General features: G+C 41.4%; 1 protein-coding gene across 6 annotated transcripts in view; it reads right to left on the minus strand.

Annotated features, from left to right (window-relative positions):
* Positions 1-21,360, minus strand: part of CADM1 (cell adhesion molecule 1) — a 285,124-nt gene that overhangs the window by 6,313 nt on the left and 257,451 nt on the right. For 2 of the 6 annotated variants that reach the window (XM_037882217.2, XM_037882220.2), the window contains one exon: positions 9,637-9,690. The exons of the other annotated variants lie outside the window; for them this stretch is intronic. In XM_037882217.2, the coding sequence (XP_037738145.1) occupies positions 9,637-9,690 (54 nt within the window). The remainder of the gene's footprint in view (positions 1-9,636; positions 9,691-21,360) is intronic. 6 annotated transcript variants of the gene reach the window in all.

Below are 21,360 nucleotides of genomic sequence, written 5' to 3' on the forward strand. Positions count from 1 at the left end.
ACAAAGGTAAGCAATTCAGAGAAAGGTGCAGATCCTGATAACTAAGGGCAGGAAATGGCTCCCAGTGGCTGCAAAATATACCCTGAAAAAACTTCTCCTAGGAAGGTCATTCTCTATTACTCAAGGTGCAGACACATGCCTCATCAGAAAAATCCATCTGCCTTTGCTGTTGTGGCCAGAGGTGTAATGACCATGATTACTGACAGCTGCCCCACCCAAACGTCATGTCACCTTTGACACCTAGACTGCAAACATACTAGGCAGGGACTGTCTGTTACTTGTCTATATAGAACCTAGAACCATGGGGGATCCCTGACCGGTGTTCTAGGCAACCATTCTAAAATCATCTCATTTCATGATCCAGCACAACTATTTAAGGTCTTTACAAAATTCCACAAGGCAACCGAAGTTGGCTGATCCACTCAGTGGTCACTTAAGACAGGTTGCACTGTATTTATCAGTGTAACCAATTATTTTTATTGGTTCTAAAATCTACAGGCACGCTTCACAGCTACATACAGGAGAAGCACACCAATTCAACAGGTATCTTCCCAGTCCCACTCTGATCACACAATTAAATAACGTCCCACACTAACTCACCTATCTTCCCTAGTTTGTTTATTGCAGTTATATCAGTTAACTCTACAGACTGGTAACATCAGAAGTTATGATTTCCTAGTGCTGCATCCTCTCTGCTGGAGAGATGGGACGTTCCCCAAATTAAGAGTAAGGATTTCTTGCTGATGTTGGGAACAGTTAGGGCAAAGTATGCACATCAAAGCACATCTGTATCATGTGAGAGCACAGCCCAAGAATTGGAGCCAAGATGCATTTTGCTTGACCCAACACAGATGGAGAAGACGACAAATATAGGACCAGAGCTTCAGATGGTGTAAATCGGCCTAGCAACAATTACAGTAGAGCTACATTGGTTTACCCCAGCTGGAGATCTGCCCATAAAATATAAACTGAAGTGCTGCGCCAAAACCACTGGCCTGACAGCTCCATGGTGGTTTCTGTTCAATCTGTAATTAAGTCAAGAGCAGTGAGTCTTTAGTCGTGTCCCTGCTTCCCTGAGAAGTGACTTTCAAACACAGCCTGACAAACATTTTTGGCCAGCAGAGTTTATTAAATATGATTTTTTCCACTGGGACAGGCGCTATTTTTCTTAATTATTTGTATGGAAAACAATATTTTTCCAAGTATACGCTCCAAGTTTATTTTATTGGGTGTATGGCTAAATAGTCTAAGTTTACGTGTTAATTAAAAATTAAATACAACACACTGAGGATGTCTAGTGCTTGCAAACCATCTAGAGACAAATCTGGGAGGCAGTTAACAGTGTACTTTTGCCCTAGAGGAAAACGGCTTCATATTTGTATTAGATCATCAAACGAAAGGAACTTCCCTCCTACTCTGACTGCTAATACACTGGATGTTTATTCCCTAGAAATGCTGTACATATTACTCAATTAAAACAGTATTATCCAACCAGATGTATATGCACCTGCTCCCACTTCTCCCATCTTCACAAACAGCCTTCAGCTGAGGAAAGGTAAGTCACCTTTGCAGGGACTCTGCCAATGCACCTCACTCCCGACTTGCAGAACCTCCCTGTTACGTCTGTACTGAGTCTCCCACAAAGCTCTGCCAGAACATGCTAATCCTGTCTTGCAGCCATATTACTCATATCCTGGGTCTTCAGCAGAGGCTACCAGTTATGTCAAATGGTGTGGCTGTTTCATAAAGTTGACAGATAGGGACTCAGCTGACTCCCTGATAACTCATCGCATTTGTGACCTAAGATAAAGTTTTAAACTCTGCCTCCAGAGAGCAGAGGCTCTAAACCATCAAACTCCATCCTTTTGCATACATATTTCATGTTTAGCAGCCTGCAGCCATTTTCATAGAGCAAAATAAAACCACCGCCGCATCTGCTCTCTGCTTCATCTAGTCTCTCTCTGGGCAGTTTGGCTACTTGCTGTTTCGATCGGGAAAGAAAAATCAGGGGATTATTTAAGTTTTTTTAAATGAAAAATGGAACAACTGATGTAGTCTAACTGCCAGTGGGCATCCATGAATTCCTGCACCTTTAAGATTACGCTTGGCAGGCAAGGCCACTGTTGATCCGAACAGAGGCATCAAGTAAAGGATTCATTTCAGAAATCACCCTCAGCCCCACTCACAAGTGGGTCATTGTCTCAGTGATAGGAAGAAAAAAAGTTCCTGAAAGAACGAGTCATGGAAAAAATGTAGTCTTTCTTGCCTCCAGACAAATGGATCAGCCTTTCTGCTTTTATTTCCAATGCTTATCAGTGTTTTGAATGGGATTCTCAAGAAGAGGAGCTTACCATCTAATGGCAGGGGCTGACTGTGTTTAAGGACTTATTTGGCTTCCCGTCACCATACACCAGGGCATCTGGTGCCATCTCCTCCTCTTCCCCTGTTGTCACTAATTTCTTCACACCTTTTCGTTCTTCCTCTTTCCTCACATCTCCATATTCATGCCTTAGCCACCACTCTCCACTAAGCATTGAAAGATAAGCATCACCTCTCCTACCCAATCCTACATACAGGACACCTAACACTAACAGAGTTTCTGACTTCTAATGCAGGAAGCGCTAATGAGGCTTTTCAGTGGGGCAGGTATCACTGGGGAATCAGTTGGTGGTATCTGACCCAACCGATCCTGAAATGAACCTTTCTGTTTTGAGGGATGACTGGAAACAAATTATTTTGCTTTTATTTCAAAGTGCCACAGGACATCAGATCAGGCTATTTAATTTTTCCTATTAAATTACCCAAGTGAAAAATAAACAAACAAAAATTTGCACCTGAGATGGGAACTTACCTTCTTTTTTACTTGGTGTTTTAAATATAGGGAGTAAGGACCCCATCCTGTAGCTCAAACACACAAGGCTACTACAGTAGCAGACCTACATTATACATTATATCCACACACACGAACGCTTTCCCAGTTGGTAGAGCTCCTTCCTGGATTGCAGGGTCCGTGCATGCTGAGTTTTCAGCTCAGTTACTAGCCCTGAAGACCAATTATTGTTACAAAAAATGACTCAAGCCCCTTCCGAGCGCGGGGGGGGGGGGGGGGCGCGAGGCAAGGCATTATCCTAATACAGGGAATAGTCAATGATTAATACCAATTCATTGTTAGAAAGAAAGGGATATTTTTGAGGGAGAGGGTGGAGGGGCAGAAGCAGCAGCTTTCCCAAGTTGGTGGCAGGAACAAAGATTTGACCTTAAAAAAAGGCATCTGCTGAAAAATGCTGCCCCCAATTTACAACACCCATTGTAGCTTCCTATCCGTGATAAAAAAAAAAATCAAACAACTTCATTACGAAGGGGGAACAGGCTAGATGACAGGAACTGACAAAATGCCACATTGTTTGCTAATCCTAATAAGCTATTCTTCCTTAAGATTTGCTTTGCTCAGCACCAATTCAATTACAGATGCAACAAATCCTTCTGACATTTAATTCCCTCTTGTCAGAGACTAGGAAATGTATACATGCTCAGCTTTCCCATTAAGATGTTAATATACATTGGAGCACGCTGGTCTCTACAGTGAATAGCATTTTTAAGGGTGTGTTTGGCTGAGAGGAAGCAATGCAGGAAGGTAAGAAACAGGTGAACATAAAACGCTGCATGTTTCTCTCTGAGCAGCAGCTACTTTGCTCTGTTCAGCAGCTACTTTGCACAGTAGCAAAAGAAAAAAAAATCATCCAACTTTTAAGTACGGTGCTTTCTAATATGTCAAAACATCTTAAAGGAAAACTGCAGTGATTTGTTTCACCACCACCTTAGAGGGCTATAACAACAACTTAATATAGGTTGAAACAATGAATTTTTAAACACTGTTGTACTGCCCCCATGGAGAGGAAAAATGGAGCTGCTGACTCTGAATTGGGGGCTGATACAACAGCAAACATCTCAACCCGGGGGCTGGGTGGGGTCAGCCTGATATGAACATTCTGCCCCCATTTAAAAGTACAGGGAATCGGAGACTTTGGGAGCTGTTACGAAGTTATTCTAATTGTCTTTTTTAAACTGGATGTGCCAACTGTTACATTATCCACAAATTAAGAAATAGCTGTGCTTTGACAGTATATTAAACATGAAGTTTTCCTTGAAATGAGCATATCTGATAAACAGTAAACCTAAGGAAACAAGGAAATGTACTTTTGATTTAGTATCTATTCGACACCATAGCTCAATTTGATGTACTTCCAGATTTCTGGGGAGGATAGATTAAATAATATAGTGAATAGTGAATCCATGGCAGTGTGCAATCTGTAGAATTTCAGTTCACTTTGCCTACCTATTTTTCTGGCTTAAGGAAAAATCCATAGCGGCCTCATGTTTACCTTTTGTGAGAGGGAGGATAAATTAGGAGAAAAAAAAAAAACAGTTGAAAGCACCATGTTGGACTCTGAAAATGATCAGCAAAACTGCTCATGCATCTCTTGATTCCAGACAAATTTCTGTCCGGCATCATTTTCACAGTACCATATGCAGTTAACAGCCACTTTTAAAACCTGAATATCCTGTTAGTCTTCAAATATATAAATTAATAACAAACAACTTATTAACCCCAGGTTTCCAAAGCTGACATAGTATTTTGGACTTCCAGAGAAGTTATTGTTTGAAAACAACCAGAATACTGGAGACTGAAAAGAAGGGAGTGGATTTCTGTGGCAGTATTCGGATAATGTGGGCTAAAACAGCTAGAGCAAGATTGGAGCTCTAGGCTAGATTGTGGCAAATCTTTTCCAGTTAGCTGGTGAACGGTTCTGTTTGATTCTGTATTTACTGGGCCATTTTTAGATGCAATATTTTATATTTGTCCAGCTCCTTTAAGTTCTTTTTTACTCTCTTTGCAAGTGGTGAGAATTCAAGCCTTCGAGCTTGAGAAAGGCTGGATAAGATATGACAATGGACTCATCACTTGCCCGAATTTAAAATCCCAGTCATATCTGATTTAGAAGTTAAAAAAACAAAAAACAAAAAAAGCAACAAACTTGTAAAACTACTGAAAACCAGTGACAAACTGAAGGTTTTATTTTAAAAATCTGCACAAGAACTGAAAGCCCTAGTTGATTAAGTTCAAGTCCTAGATGGAGTTTAGACCTGGTACTTAAAACTGAGAAGCTGGGTTTATATCAACCCCTCCCCCTTCCACAAAACAGCTACCCCCACAATGAGTCAAGGTTCTTCACAGTAGCTCCCAGGGTGACTAAGCGATGTGGAAGGTTTATTCACAACACTCCCAACTCCCAGAGTGCATAGAAACTTTAGGTTCTGAACTTGATGTCCAGCACCACATCACCAGACCAGACTAGCCTCAAGGAATGTTTTTAGCAATGCACCTTCATAGCGGTTCTTACTGCACTTACATGCGCTTCACCATTGTGGCTCATTAAGGCTCTGTTTCTACCACCTGGGGCACAGTATAAATAAAGCACTTAAGGAGATATAGTTTGTCCCACCTCTGGCTCAGGGAACAGAGTGTTTTACTCCAATGATTTACTGTAGCTGCTACGTCTATTTCTCCTGGTTTACATTCTGCTATGTAGACCAAGGTCTTAAAACATTTTCTGGGGGGAGAAATAGGGGGTAACTGACAGCTCTGAAGTTTCTTCTGTGCACATTTGTACTGTAAAAGCCGAAGATTGATAGATCTCTTCGTGCATGTGCAGCGTGGCCGTTAATTTCGGCAATTGAGATTTACTGCTGTACTCCCACAAAAATTTCTTAACAGCGCTTCCATTTCTAAGGGGAAATTAATTTTTAAGCTGTGATGTGGGACAATTTTTTAAGTCTGTTCGTAGCTACCATACTACTCATGGTTTTGCAATACATGGATTGTGCTGGGGAAGGGAAGACAAGAGATAGTTTTTAAAAAAAAACCCGTAAGCCCAATAAATATCTTACTTTTAAAAAGTAAAGTTAATGAAATACCATTTTCAAAAGTGCATAAGTTACTTAGGAGACAAAGTCCCATTTTCAAAAGTGACTTAGGAGCCTATGGCCCATTGACTTTCAATGAGATTTAGGCTCCGAACCTAAATCACATTTGATAATGGGACTTTGGCCGCTAAATTACTTAGGCACTTTTGAAGATGTCACCCACTGTCTAAAAGGCATAACATGTAATAAAAAAAGCCAGTCCATCTCTGCTAATAACTAGGAGGCTAAACAAGAAAACAGTGACCATGAACATTTTCAAACTACATTTTCTATTGAAAGAAGTATTTTGGTTGGTAAACATGCTTTGTGGTGAGTTTTATCAAGCCGCCTATGAAAATGGTATTAGTTGAAGCAGCAATAGGGTTTGGGTTTTTTTGTGCCTGTCATTATTTTGGAGAAATGTGTCATGTTCATCCATAATAGGGAAGGACTGGAATTGCTACCCGGATGCAGTAGCAATGGATGATCTTATTATTCATGACAACAGTTTAGCATTAAGTGTGCTACACCTACTCTAATTTATTGATGGACTGTTTAAGACTGGTGTTAACCTGTTTGTCTTGTATTATAATTGAATTTGGTCTCTAACTTAAACTATAGAAATTCAAGGAGTTCATCCTTCAATCAATAAAGCTCCTCTGCGGTGACCCATTTCAAGACAGCTTCATAAAAAATAATGTATCTTGTTTTAATAAATTTAATCACTATGACAGCTGCTCAATTTTTATTGGCTGTTTCTTCAGACATCTCTCTGCTAGAGAATGAAGCCACACTTACAATCAATAGTAATTGATTAATCAGCATCCCCCTTGAACAAAGATGCTAATCAGGTTTTGATTAGCTAATCAAACCAGCTGCAGAGGCTACATGGTTGTTCCTTGATTGTTCAGTGTTTTACAAGATGTGTATCAACACTGTTGAGAAAAAAAAAGACGACCATAATGCATCTGTGGGGAGGGAAAATACAATTTACTGAATTAATGGAACTGGATTATTACAATCATAAGCAAAAAAAAAATCTTGGCACTTGTGACAGGTCAGTGATTGACAAGACTATAGCTATGATATCCCTGATACTATGGTACCAAGGAGGGGTTGATGAGGGAATAATTTCACATGAGTTCCTGTGAGCATAAAACAAATTATTTCACACCAATAGGGTCTTGTTATGTTACAGAGCAAATGTTTGAGACTCATAGGGACAGATGTACCTCAAGCAGCAAAAGTCATACAGGCCACCGGAAACTACCTACCGAGATGCAGGGAAATAGATGTATTATATAATTGTACAGTTGGGAGAGCCCCTGGGGAACTGTTTGGCAGGGTATGAATACCAGAAATGAATGGCATACTGAGCAAACCCTGTTGCTGAACTAGCATTTAATGATGCCAGAGCTCATCAATAATTTGCAATCTGGAGGGGCTTCCTGTTCAACTCTGGGTGTAATTCAAGGTGGTGCTATTCATTTTTGAAGCCCAACGTGCTTGAATGGTGGCTAGCCACCAAAATGCCGGTCTCTCGACATACATGTAAAGGACATGAGATCAGCTGGACACTCACTCATAGGCCTTAGAACTGGAAGTTTGAAGGCTGGGCATTTTCAGCAGGTGGCTCTCAACTCTGGAACTTACCTTTACCATATGTCGGAGAGCCTGAGTTTGCTGACTGACCTTCTGGGCATGACAGACAGCCCATCTGGCTACTCAGGGTATGTCTACATTGCAATAAAACACCCACAGCAGGCCTGTGCCTGCTGACTTGGGCTTGCAGGGTTGGGGTTGTAGGGCTATAAAATTGCAGTGTAGACATCTGGACTGGAGCCTGAACTCTGGGACCCTTCCCTCTCGCAGTATCCCATATACTTACACTGCAATTTTACAGCCCCACAGCCTGAGCGCCTCGAGCCCAAATCAGCTGATCCTGGTCAGATGCAGGTGTTTTTTTTGCAGGTAGACATACCCTCAGACTTTTGCTTAAGGGGTTAGTGTTTTCTGGTTTATAGCTAAGGAAGGGTATGAGACACTTTTGTAATTCTAAGTGATGTTGATGACTAAAGTTGGTGGCGTTCATCTCTCGGCACATGCACATAACTGATAAAACAGCTTTTAAAAAATCTACACAATATTAATAACCTAGAGACCAAGTTCTCAAAACATATGGTCTGTTTTACATCTGCAAAAACATACCAAATAGGCATGTGTTCGTGCAAACAGGACACTTTCTCACCTGCTTAGTATGGGCAGGTGTGTTTGCAATGGATTTTGTGAAGATTTTTGAAAATTTAGCCCTATGTTTTAAAGCTTCACATAGAAAAACACACCTATCAGCAGAAAATATGCTATCCTGTCAATGCCTCTAGATAGAATGAGTCACTGGCTGCATTGGAAGCATAATGGCAAAATTAAACAAAATTATTACCTTGTCCCTATGCCAGTCAGTACTATCCATTCCTTAACAGTCTGCTACACTCAGTTTGAGAGTTTGTGCTGTGGTCAGGAATTTGAGAGGCAGCTCCACTCAAAAAGCAGTGACAGGAGTGATAGAAGAGATTCATTTCAGCAATCTGACTAGGGAATTCCTCTCTAAGTTATTCAGTTATAATTTTTTTGTTTTGTGCACCCTGTAACCAGCCCCCCATAACAATAGCCAGGAGTCCCACAATGGAAGCAGGACTTAAAGTGGGTCTGCTTCTCCATGATTTTGTGTACCATGCAAGAGCCCCATTCTGATGCCTGAAGGGGAACCCATATGGCCCCATTTCTTTCTTGGCTGTTTAAAAGTCTCACATGGTGCCTCACAGTTGATGTGCACTCAAGACCTCACAGCACAAATAAAAATGGGTCGGTAAAACGAACAATTAGAAGTGAAGCAGCGACAACAGGTGCTAAATGAGAGTATTTAGAATGTTCAGAAGGCGCTCATCTGACTGGCTGTGAGACCAAGTGATTTAACATACGTCTATGTACCACAGTTTATGTCTTTGTTTCAACTACATCCACCCCCGCAATCACCAGCTGAAGAGAGGTGTGTTTCTTAATTTGTAACCATAATGCCTGCATTTGTGTATCAGCAATAAAACCTACTTCTGCAAGTTGCTCAGTCTGCTGTGAAAAAAAAGATTCAAAGCATCTAATTAATTTACATTATAGCACGTGATAAAAGAATTGTACCCTTCTCTCCCCACTTGAGATAATCATGTCATGACAATTTCCCAGCATAACATGAAGTAGCAGACAGGGTAGATTTAGTGCAAACTGCATTTTTATAGACATTCATACAATCCAACATCCAGGAGTGTTTTACAAATGTAACAAAATTTCAACTGAACCATTCTCTAATTTGGATTAAAACATTATTTCAAGCGACTGAACTTACAGTAGCTGTTCCACAGCCTGAAATATGAATCACATCGTATTGCATACATTTCCCTGCCCCCACTCTGAAATATGTTAATATGTAAATGCATGCCAATATTGAGAGAGGAAAAAAGCAGAAAACAAGTATATTTCTAAAAGACAGGATTCTATATTTGATTAACTGCTACACAACAGCAACTATGCAATGCAAAATGGCCAAGATGCAGAAATCAAAGTGGAAGCAGTATCCACAGACTGAACACAACAGTGTTTTACCTAATTACTAGCCCTTACCTGAGAGATCCCCATAGTCCAGTTCCTCTGCGGAATTTGGCAACTGAGTAAAGCCTTACAAGTAAAAACAAACTCGTTTTTCTTTATATTCCTCAAGGGACAATAACAATACACTTAACAACTGAGGATGGATTTACTGGAAAAAAAAGTGAGTCAGTCACTTGCCACCTTTGGATGGTTTGAATAGATTAGCTTGTAAATGCAGTTTTCCAATCGTCTACTTTAGTACTGATAGACTGTCAGAAAGATTCCTCAGTCTACACTGTTTAAAACACATGAAACATGAAGGTGAATGTTCAGAATCACTCATCCATAACAGCATGCAAAAACCCTTCCCAAACCTTGATTGTTAACTGTCAAATGGTGTGATGTATCACTTTATTACAGTTCTATTTAGATTACACGAGAGTGTATGTAAAATTTTATTTCTAGTTACAATACAAATTGAAATCCTTGGCCAATGTTGACACAAACAGCATTTTATCAATTTATGGATATCTTGGATAAAAAGGTTACCTACCTTTCCATAACTGTTGTTCTTTGAAATGTGTTGTGCATGTCCATTCCACTGTGTGCGCGCGTGCACCTCAGACAGTGTCAAGAGATTTTTCCCTCAGCAGTACCTATCAGGGCAACAGGAGTGCCCTCCGGTGCCTTCCACCGCTGCATGCAGGTAAAAAGGGCCACGTTGCCCCCGGCACCCCTTCAGTTCCTTCCCACTAGAAAGGCTCTGATAAAGAGGGGAAGGAGGGTGGGTTGTGGAATGGACATGTGCAACACTTCTTGAAGAACAGTTACAGAGAGGTAGATAAAAGGTTTTTTCCCCTTTGAGCAATTGCACATGTCCATTTCACTGTAGGTGACTCAAGCAGGGAGGGAGAGCGCATGTGTGGGCCGAACAGACACTGCTACCTAAAATCTTCAATTAGAGACTCAGGGACGCGGATACACCTACAGTGGAGCACCCATAGGGACACAACTCGAAGAAGAGTGAACGTGGACATGGCCACACTGGGGCTATTAGACTAACGTGAGCAGAATCTTGCTTGACTTTGGACAAGACTTTGGTCAAGAGCAGAACTGGAGGGAAGGCACACAACAGGCCTCCTGACCAGGGTCAGAGGAATGCATCGGTCAGTGAACCCGGGCTGTGACCTGCTCAGGAACAAAATCAACGACTTTCTTTGCTCTTGTTGTAAACAGGTCCACTTGGAGTTCCCTGCTGCTGGAAAATGGACCTGGACACATCTGGGCTCAGAAACCACTTGTGGTGATCTGCAAATGACCTGCTCAGGCAGTATACCAGAGAGTTTTGAACTCCTGGAAGGTAAGCAGCTCTCAGGTTGATAGAACTAGTGACTAGAGTGAGTGACTTATGGAGGAGCAAAAGGAAACTCCCCCATGATCACTTGCAGGTTCTACCCCCGCTACAGGGAGGACAAGATCTGAGCAGATACTTGAACCACCAGGTCAACTGACGATGGGCCAGCGAGTACACCGGGGCTAACCAACCCTATAGTTCTCTGAGGCACAGCCTGACATACTGCCTCACGTAATGCACACCGCTCTGTCTCCTAGAAGTCTGAGGCAATTCTGACAGATCATGAGCAACGACCTGCATTGATTGGAACTTCTGCTCCAGCAGGAAAGCCCTGGCCTTTGTCGAGTCCAGGACTGCCTCAATGAATCCTATTTGAACAGGCATCAGGACACATTTCTCCGTATTGATTAGGAAACCTGGCGTGTTGAAAACAGACTGAAGAGTGGCTACACTATAGAGTACCTGAGATCTGGACCAGCCTCTCACTAGCCAGTCATCTTGGATTCCTGGCCTTTGCAGGGTGCTGCAACTGCAGCCATGCATTTTGTGAATAAGCGAAGGGCTGCTGCGAACCAGTAGTGGGATCCATTGACCATGAATCAGAGAAACTTTCTGTGGCTCTGCTGAGTCGCCACATGAAAATAAGCATCCTTTAAGTCAAGAGCAGTATACCGGTCCCTGGGATCTAAGGAAGGGATAATAGACGCTAGAGTAACCAGCCAGAATTGTGTGGTCTTTTGGAACTTGTTTCGCTGCTTTAGGGCTAAAATAGGCCTGATACTCCCTTTGCCTGTGGGATTAGGAAGGAATGGGAATAAAATTCCTTCTCTCTGAAGGGCATGGAACTTCCTGCATGAGCTCCATGAGGAGGGGAGACAACCTCCTGAAGTAGTATGCTCTCCTCAAAGTGGTCCCTGAAGAGTGACAGGGACGGGGTACAGAAACAAATTGAAGGGTGTATCACAGTTCCACTGTCCATAAAACCCACTGATCCATGTTGATGTGAGTCCAAACACTTAGGAAATGGGAGAGGTGATTGGGGTGAGGAAAGATGGCACTGTGGCACTTAACCAACAGGTCAAAATGATTGTTCGGGGGACTCAATCTGCCAGGAACTGGCAGCTGCAGAAGAGCGAGGACGAGGTGGTCACCTCTTGTAACTTCTACTTTTTGTGGACAGGTTCTGGGTACATGGCAAGAAGGGATAAAGGTATCGGGAAAGCTCTGAGTGGAACGGCTTTCTTATTGCCATCAGTGTGTAAGTCCCCAGAGACTTAACAGTCACCCCTGAATCCTTAAGACTATGAAGCCTCTCCTCTGTCTTATTGGAAAAGAACGTGAGGCCTTCAAATGAGGCCTTGAGTGGTTTGTTGTACCTGTGGGGGAAGACCTGATGACTGCAGCCAAGATGAACGTGCAGGGTGATGGTCGAAGCCGTTGCTCGAGCCAGAGTCCACCGTATTCTATGGATTAAAGCTGTCTTGGCAGTGAATTCGCCCTCCTCCACCATAGCAGTGAATTCCTGCTTTTGCCTCATCAGGAAGCTTGTCTCTGAACTTCAGGGTACTTCACAGGCTGAAATCGTGCTGGCCCAGCAGAGCCTGCTGGTTTGCGACCCTACGCTGTAAAGCTTCCTGCCAAACAGGTCTAGCTTTTTTGCTTCTTTTCCTTTAGATATTGAGGCCCAGTGTCTCTTCTTCAGCAGCAGCAGCAACTACCAGGAAGGCTGGAGGAGGGTGATTATAGAAGCGCTCGAATCCCCATGAAGGGACATATCTTCTCTCCATCCTTTTAGCAGTGGTTGACAGGGAAGATGGGGTCTAATATAAAACCTTGACAGGTTCCAGGATAGTCTCATGAATAGGGAGAGTTACCCTAGAGCATCCTCCAGAGGCTAAAATGTCCACAAGTGTGCATTACCTTTCCTGTACCTCTTCTGGTTCGAGATACAGAGCTGCAGCCACCCTCTTCAACAAAGTCTCCGTGAGCTCTGAAATCAACAGGAGGGTGAGAGTTTGGCTCAGTCACTACCACTCATCAGATGATGAAGAGGAGGCAGCTCAGGATTGTTGAGGAGGTCCCTCCTCTAATTCCTCCACAGGACAGCCCTGAGCATGCACCTCCACCTGCATGACCCTGGAGGAGGGAAGACTGACCTTGTTGCAGATGCTCCCAGCATCTAGGTGCTGTGTAAGGGTGGGAAGGGAGCGAAGAGACTCTAGAACATGGAAGGAAGCCCCCAGGGTTCCAAAAGGGCCATTGATATGGAGGCAGGGCCCAGCTGTATGCAGGCCATTGGTCCTTAGCGTGCTGCAGCTGTGACCAATACCATGATGGGCAAGCACCCCACTGCAGTTGCTGGGCATGCTTGGGGTAAGACACACATGATCAGACGGACTCCGTTATCTCAGATCACAGTGGAGCTGACCCCATCGGGGCCGGGGAGGCCAGCTCTGAGTCTAGAGATGAGGGTGTCGGTGAGATCCTCACTGGCTTTCACTAGATAGAGCCCTGTGGAGAGGGGCCACAACTACAGAAGCCACCAGTACTGAACGGTGCTCTGGGGTTGGAACTAGGACCCTGGGAACACGTGCTTCCAATCCTGGTACCAGGCGCGATACCCAAACAGCAGGGGAAGCTGCCACCGACAGGTTAAGCAACTCTCTGACTGCCTCGAAACCTTGGCTGTAGACAGCACCAGAAAGGGCTCCGGAGTCTATGGTACTGACAGGTGCGCTGCTCCTTTGAGGATTGGTTGTAATGGACCTGTCCCAGCCTCTGGAGTCAGCAATCCCTCCTGGCTTACTGACTGTGTCTGGGAATGGCTCCTCTTTGAGAGCACCTCCGAGTTCCTGTCTCTGCTCAAGTGCCTTCACCATAGACTTCGAAGGTCCCAATACAGAGTGTTTGGGAGACTCGCATTGTCTCTTCTTGGGTACCAGCAACGAGCATCTGCCTCTGGACTCCTAACAGGGGGAGCACTCCTAACTGACTTGGACGTGCTCAGACACATTCAGAGTGGGAAAGTTCTAAGGGCAGGCAAAGCAGAGACTCCACAAGCAGGTACTTGAGTCTGGCAGCCTGATCCTTTTTCAATTGGGCTTTGAACCTTTTACAAACATGACATTTGTCACTCACCTATGCCTCTCCCAGACACTTAAGATAGATGGGGTGTGAGCTGCTCACTGGCACAAGACTTGATACATGAGACAGAGGCATTAGTCCAATACAAGGCTCTGAACCCTACTCTAGAAAAACGCGACCCTAAATTTATTCTAAATATGCACAAACACTACACTAGACTAAAAATTAGTTCTACAGCTATGATACACACCAAAAGGAGGAAGGCTTGCAGATACAAAGTGTGGTGCTCCAACAATCGTCACTAGCAGGAGGAAGTAACTAAGTGGGGTCGGTGGTACATGGCCCTTTGTCCCTGTATGCAGTGGCATGAGGCACCAAATGGCACTTGCACTACCCTGATGGGTACTGCTGAGGGAAAAAAATCTTCAACAACTGTGCATGAGACGTGCACCTACGGTGGAATGGACATGTGGAATCACTCGAACATATTTCAAAACGGCACCACAGCTGTACAAGCAAATGGCAGGTTCTATCTTCCGTGAAAAAAATCTGATATGGAAAACGATTTTCTTTTTAATTTCAAAATTTGATCTGTTTGTGGAAAAGTATCCTCAAAGCTGATAAAGCAGTTAGGCAGGAGAAACCCCTTCTGTGACCTTTAAATATTAAGAGCTATTGCAAGCTACCACTACAACCCAACTAGCTTTGGTTTGAACAGTCATATCTTTTTTTAGTGTGTTTGGAAAAAGGTTTTTTGAGGGGTTGACAGGAAGCATAGAAAATTTAGTTCAGCCAGGACAATCTTATTCTTTACTACTCTGTTAAAGTGCCAGCACAAATAAAGTATCCTAAGGTCAAAGAAACCTATTTAATTAAGGGAGAACACCCAGTGCGATGAAGTAAACTGGTACTTGTAATAAACTGCTGTTGCAAGTGACTGGATGCCAAAGAACGTACACTCAGATTTATATATACTAAGAAATAATACGGTTGTAGCTGAACTGCTGCTGACCACATCGGCCGTGCATGGACAAGGGCAAACGATGGCCAGCACCAGATTACCTAAAGACTGCGGACAACGGATTGCTGCTCTTTCCTAGAGTGGACAGGGCCTTGGCTGTATGAGCAGAAACAATACCCAAGTCTCCGGAGATTTCATTGGTTGAAAGTGTTCTTTTGCAGAAATGACTTTATCCATTGTATAAAGACACATTACCATTATTCAAATAATAATTATAAATGGGCAACAAAAAGTACCATAACAATATAGTTGCAAATCTTAGAAAGTTAATCCCTCTCATTTACATGGCCCAATGAGTATCAAAGAACTTTATATATGCTCCAAAAAGGATAGCCGGTATTGAGGAATGGCAAAAATGGAGTTTAGAGCTTGTGTTTACTTCAAGTTCTCTTTTGAGTGGAGAGGGATTCTAGGAAGACTGTATAGAGGTTTTTTTTTTTAAATGATAAAGATCTAGTTGTTTATACAATATTGTTGATCTGCAAAATTTCCCCAGTAGAAAGCAGCAGTCAACTTACACCTCATTAGAGATGAAACTGTAATTTCATTAGAGATGAAACTGTCATTTTCAATGACAGCGTTTAAAATACACCACGTCATCTGGAATCTACTGCTTGAATTATCTACTAACGTAGAAAACCATTTAGATTAATGGCAATAAATTTGTTGTCGCACCACTGTTAGATTTCAGGAAGCTACACAGTTTTTACTGTAATATGATCATCTTTGTATAAATCTTTGTAGAGTTGACTTTCAGAAGAATTAGACATGCAAACCTGTGCTCTGAAGAGCAGCCATTCAATTTTTATCTCACTAAAATTGCATCTGTACAATGTTCTCTTTCACTTAAAGGGAACTTCGTTTTCTCAATAATGAAAAAAGGGCAACGTTGCATTTTTTATGAAGCAAAGAATCTTTTTTTTAAAAGGAAATGTAACCATTCAGCAATTCAGTTTCTACCTGCACCTGGTACACTCAAAAATGTCACCAAACAGTATTAAAACCTGTTGCGAGGCATTTTAGATATGTGGTAAATTACTTCTTGATTTTTCTCATTAAACTTTCATATCGACTATTAAAGTCCTCTCTCTTCATTTCTGATTAAAATGTATGCTACGTCCTTTGCAACTTCTTTAAATAAATGAAAGTTAACTTTTCACTCCAATGCAATTTTGCTGCCAAATAATAAAACTTAAAAAGGTAAAAACATCGAGTTACAAGTTTCATTTCTTCCAGGTACAGACGTTTAAGTGATTACGTTAGTATGCCATCTATTTATTCAGATTTATATTGACAAAATAACATTGTGTGGCATGCCATAAATAATCTCTATTTTTTAATGCAACAATTAATTTTCTTTCCTTATAAGACAGGAAATATCAAATTATGGGCTCTATTTTATGTTAATCATTTTACACCAGTCGACAGACATCTTGAAACATAAGTAGAAATCTTTGTGTTGTTTTATTTAAATTGCCCCAAGGATTGGACGTGCAAGGTAACATTTTAAATTATTACATTTACTATTAGGGTTATACATTAAGGGGAAAATTTTCAAATGGAACAAACAGCAGTTAGGCGCCCACCGTTGCCCAGTTATGTCAATACAGAAGCCAGCATGAGATTGTTCTTTACTGGACTGTTTATATGGCCAAGATTTTCAAAAGTGGCTAGTGCTTTCAGATGACTCACTTTGGGATGCCATCTTAAGCCTGATTTTCACAGTGGGTGACTGTTAGAAAGGAAACAGTAACTTAACAACACATTGGCCATTTATGTTACCATCAACATCAAAACCCCCTCGTGTGCTACCAATTACCTATTCCCCTCCTTAGCATGAACATCTACCATGTTGAGGTGGATAATATTTTTTCCTCCCCCACCCTCTAATCAGATTTTGCGGTCACAGACATTTTATTATGAAATGCTGCCTTCCTGCTTTGTCAGCTTTAGGAGGGGTTTTTTTCAACCAATTTCTTTCCTTGGTATTAGCCATGGGAGTTCAGTCTGCACTAAAATGGTAAAGATTATAGCTGAAATGCCGTCAAAAACTTCTCTTCCATTCATTAGCCTCTTCAGGGTGTGCTTTTGCAACGTGTATGCTGTTAGCAGGATCCCTTGATTGAATTACAGTTTCTGAATGTCATTTTTATGTACTCAGTTAAATATGTACACACGTAGAATGGATGTGCCATTTGTAGTGAAGTACAATGTGCGCTGGTTTTTATATTACTTTTTAAACTGGTTTAGCGCTTGTTTAAAACGGACTTGAGGTATGAACTTGAGAAAATTATAAAGTTCAGATATTGTCTTTGCTGTGGCAACACAGTGCATTATGGCCAAAAGCATGGCCTCAGATACATGCTTTATTTATATAGGCGGTAAAAGAATGAGTTGGACAATTATATAGAGAAGTTGCTTAAAGGGTAGATGACCTACGAGGCTAAGCTCCTAAGCCTACCATGGAACAAAAGACTTTAAACTGTTAAAGCAAATAAATTTAGATGTTGGCAGATGCGGAGTTGGGGGAATGGACCCGGCCTGTTCTCCAAAGTCTATGGGGTTAGATGTTTAATTATTTTTGCCATGGCTATACCATGTTCAACCCTCACATTAATTCTATTGGTGCAGGGAATTGGGATTTCAAAATGCATGGGGGAGCTTCAGCCCCATTGGCACTATGAAGTGAAAAAATAAAAAGGGAAAGCGGATTTTTTAATTTTTTCAGTAAAACCAGTTTACCGCAGTGCAGCAGAAACACAAGCATTACTGCCAGCCATGACCATGCGGTTAGAGTTCTGATAATGAACAGTGCAGAGAAAGGAAAAAAATGCACAAGAAAATTTAGTCAAGCTTTCATTTTTAAACAGAAGAGTTAATAAAGTTCGTGCTTTAAGTCACTCATGCATTACTGCTTCAAATTCTGTACCATGAGAAAATAGGAATGGCAGGGTTTTTTTGGCTGTTGTTTTACATGCACACACGCACTCACACATGCGCGCACACACACACACGGCTCCTCTTTTCCAGGCCTCTAGGATACACTCCAAAAATTGTAATCACTCAAAAAAACCTTTCCGAGATCGTAGTTTTGTACATATATCACAAGCCATAAATTCCACTCTTACATTCACATTTTCTTTACTACCAATCTATTGGATTTAAATTTTTAATTAATTTTAAGTATTTTTTTTGGAGAAAATCCATTTGGTTTTATATCATGCCCATGCATTTCTAATCATTCGTGTACATGCTCACTCGGCTTGGTAAGAACAAATGGCCAACACACAAACATCCGGTATACTCCATACACACTCCAGCAAAACAAGCTTGGAAAGAAACCCAAGAGTCTTCATGGGAAAATAACCCTTTAAGAGGGAGCTATTGTGGAGTTCAGGTACATTTTTAAGGCTGAAAAGACTGTCACAGCTAGTTTGCCTAGCACTTCTTGTCATTCAAGTTGTGTCTGTGATAAACCTGACAACTCTCTCACTTGTACATTAACAAACTAAAAAACAGGTGCTTCTTGGTATAATGGAGCCCTCTCAGGGCTTTCCCTAAACAGTTAAATAATTAAAGCTATTAGTAGATATAGTTAACAAATATTTGTTATTTTGCTGCAACTGTGTTCCAGTGGGATTTCCTTCTGCAACATGAACATTTCAACAGTTGAAATGTACCCACAGCAACTCTTCACAACAGTTATGGATTCAATGACTTCATTTTGATACCTCTGACGCTCCCTCCCACTAGCCCAGGTTCTCCCAGAGATCAACAAAAGTGTTATTTCAGACAAAGAAGATGTCAACCTTGGTATAGTTTACTAGTCCTAGTTTATGGAATGGCAGACCCTTCTAACTCTCCCCACAGTGACACAGAGAACAGGTTTACTTGCAAATGGCTATGATTTTAGACAGACACCACAAAAGATGTGTTAGTACAAATTTTGGGTATTATATGAACCAGGTATTCTAAAACTGGACATATTAAGCTTTTCTTATACAGATCCCTAAGGTTGAGGCATGGCATCCCCATAATGTTTTTTAGTTTCTTATTTTTGCTTTAGTATCAAGAGGAATTAAAATGGTAAAAGCCTCTAATCCACCAACTCTTCTCTGGCTGTAAAGTGCTGATCAAGCACCAGGAGAACCCAGTAACCTAAAATCGTTACGGTGAGCAGGTTTCACACAATTTGCTATGTTTAGTATTGAATCAAGCCACATGGGTAAAAGGAAAATAAAAAAAGGAAGAACTTGATTTACTCCAGAGTCAAGCCATGAGTATTCCTGCAACATCCTACTCCATTTCAGACGTTTCTAATATCGTCAGTGGTTTCTAAGGAAAATCTCAGGCTTATGACTTGGTAGATGTAGTAAAATAAAGGTGGAAAAGTCTGTCAAATATTTTGTTTTAAACTGCATGAGCAGTAGGACCTGTCTGGTGATCTGAGTAGGTGCTGAGTGCGCTATTAGCAGGAGGACTGAAATTCAAGACCCAGTCTTGGCCTTGCTCTTGTCCTAGCAGCGGCCAGGGCACTTGATAAAGCTCATGCAGCCTCCCTATATTTCTCTTGAGACCTCCAATTATTCAAGGAGTAGTATGTACTAGCCTTGTAAAGGCACACGTCCAGACTTCTTTTGCCAGGGGAAATGGCCTCTATAGCACAGAGCCTTTGATAATGAGATCAGGAAGGGAGGAGCAAGTAAATAGAGGCTAAATATAAAGAGATCCTCGGTGATCACAGGATGCCTGTGGAGTAGGAAAGAAACAGAAGTAGGATTTTCACAAGCACTCAGTGTTGGCCTAACTCTGCTCCTGGGAAGCCCATGTTAAAACTCCTAGCCAGCGTTTGGCCGACACTGAGTGGTTTAGAAAATACCACTCCTAATCTTTATGGCTACACGTTTTGTTGCTAACTTTGTCATCCTAATTAGTCCAAGATATTTTTAAATTCCACAGTCCACCTGAAAGTATAAGGAATTTTAAAATGTCTAATAGAGAGTAATAGCATTCACTCACAAACACCCCAGAAATAAGCCTGAAGGGCTGGAATGAGTCACTAAATCAGGAAATTCTGGATAAAACTGATTAATGACTACGATTGGGGTGTGGTGGAGCAACATTAACAGAGGCACGATGGTGCACTATCCTAGGAATCTGAAATTTAGTATCTCAGTCGATTCCTGAATCAGAGATTAGAGGTGGAAAAGAGCTAGTGTTAATTCATTCAGCACATCTCCCATTGTGCATTTTCTACAGTCGTAGAATTTTACTTAGCCAGCTTTTTCAGAAGTCCATAGTACTATTTCATCTGTATTTGCCTGTAGTTTTATTTGATGTTCTAAAAATGTGTAGCATTGAACAGACACTGTCTGTCATCATAATTTAGAGGGGGAGGTGGGCAGTGTATGAATAATATGAAAACGTCATAAAAAGATTTCTTGAACAAACTGAAAAAAATGTATCGTAAATTAGATTGCAAGTTCTTCAGGACAAGAACTGTTTTCCTCCTTTTTGTATTGTATATTATCATCATCGTATTCATTTAATTTCTCAGTCCCCCTTCCTTCATTGTTGCCAAAGATATGTCTCACTAGATGAGAAAGTGATTATTCCATATTATGGATGTATTGGCTTACCAAATTTCAGGGTGAAACTTGGAACAGTTGCATTACCAAAGTGAAAAAAGAATTAATATTAATCCCTTTACTTCCCCCAAAATATGGATTAGAATTCATTACAACTGCCAGGCTGGTGTCATTTTGTTTTAAAAATAAATAATGTGTGTCAAGATTTTTGTATGCTGGAGTTTTGGCCTGAAGTGAATATTTGAACATGGTTTAAAAATAGGGAACTAGAAAAGCTGTCAAGCTGATAGACGAATTTGAACAGAAGACAAGGATTGGTTTGCTAGACTGCTATGACAATGACAAGAGTTAGTGTTGGTGTTTGTTTTAAAAAGCTCTTCCACAGGGTGATGATGAAAACTTTACTCCCGACCTATGACATGAGAGGGTCTTCTGTGAAACGGCTACAGAATACCAAAAATATCACTTGTCTCTAACAGACTTAAGGGATTCAAGTTCTCCACAAACCAAAAAAAAAAAAAAAAAAACCCCCAAAACCCACTACTGAAAATTTTATGCATCTCTTAAAAAATTAAACTTGAGTTCATATTTTCAAAAGCCGGATTTCTTTTTAATCTTTGATGTGATTACCCCAGTAATAAGGATTACTAAAAATCAGTCGCTCCCTTTGTACTGCTCTTACATACGTGCCATTTCATTCCGTTTTGGGA

This window comes from Chelonia mydas, chromosome 22 (assembly GCF_015237465.2).
Source record: "Chelonia mydas isolate rCheMyd1 chromosome 22, rCheMyd1.pri.v2, whole genome shotgun sequence".
Taxonomy (NCBI): domain Eukaryota; kingdom Metazoa; phylum Chordata; order Testudines; family Cheloniidae; genus Chelonia; species Chelonia mydas.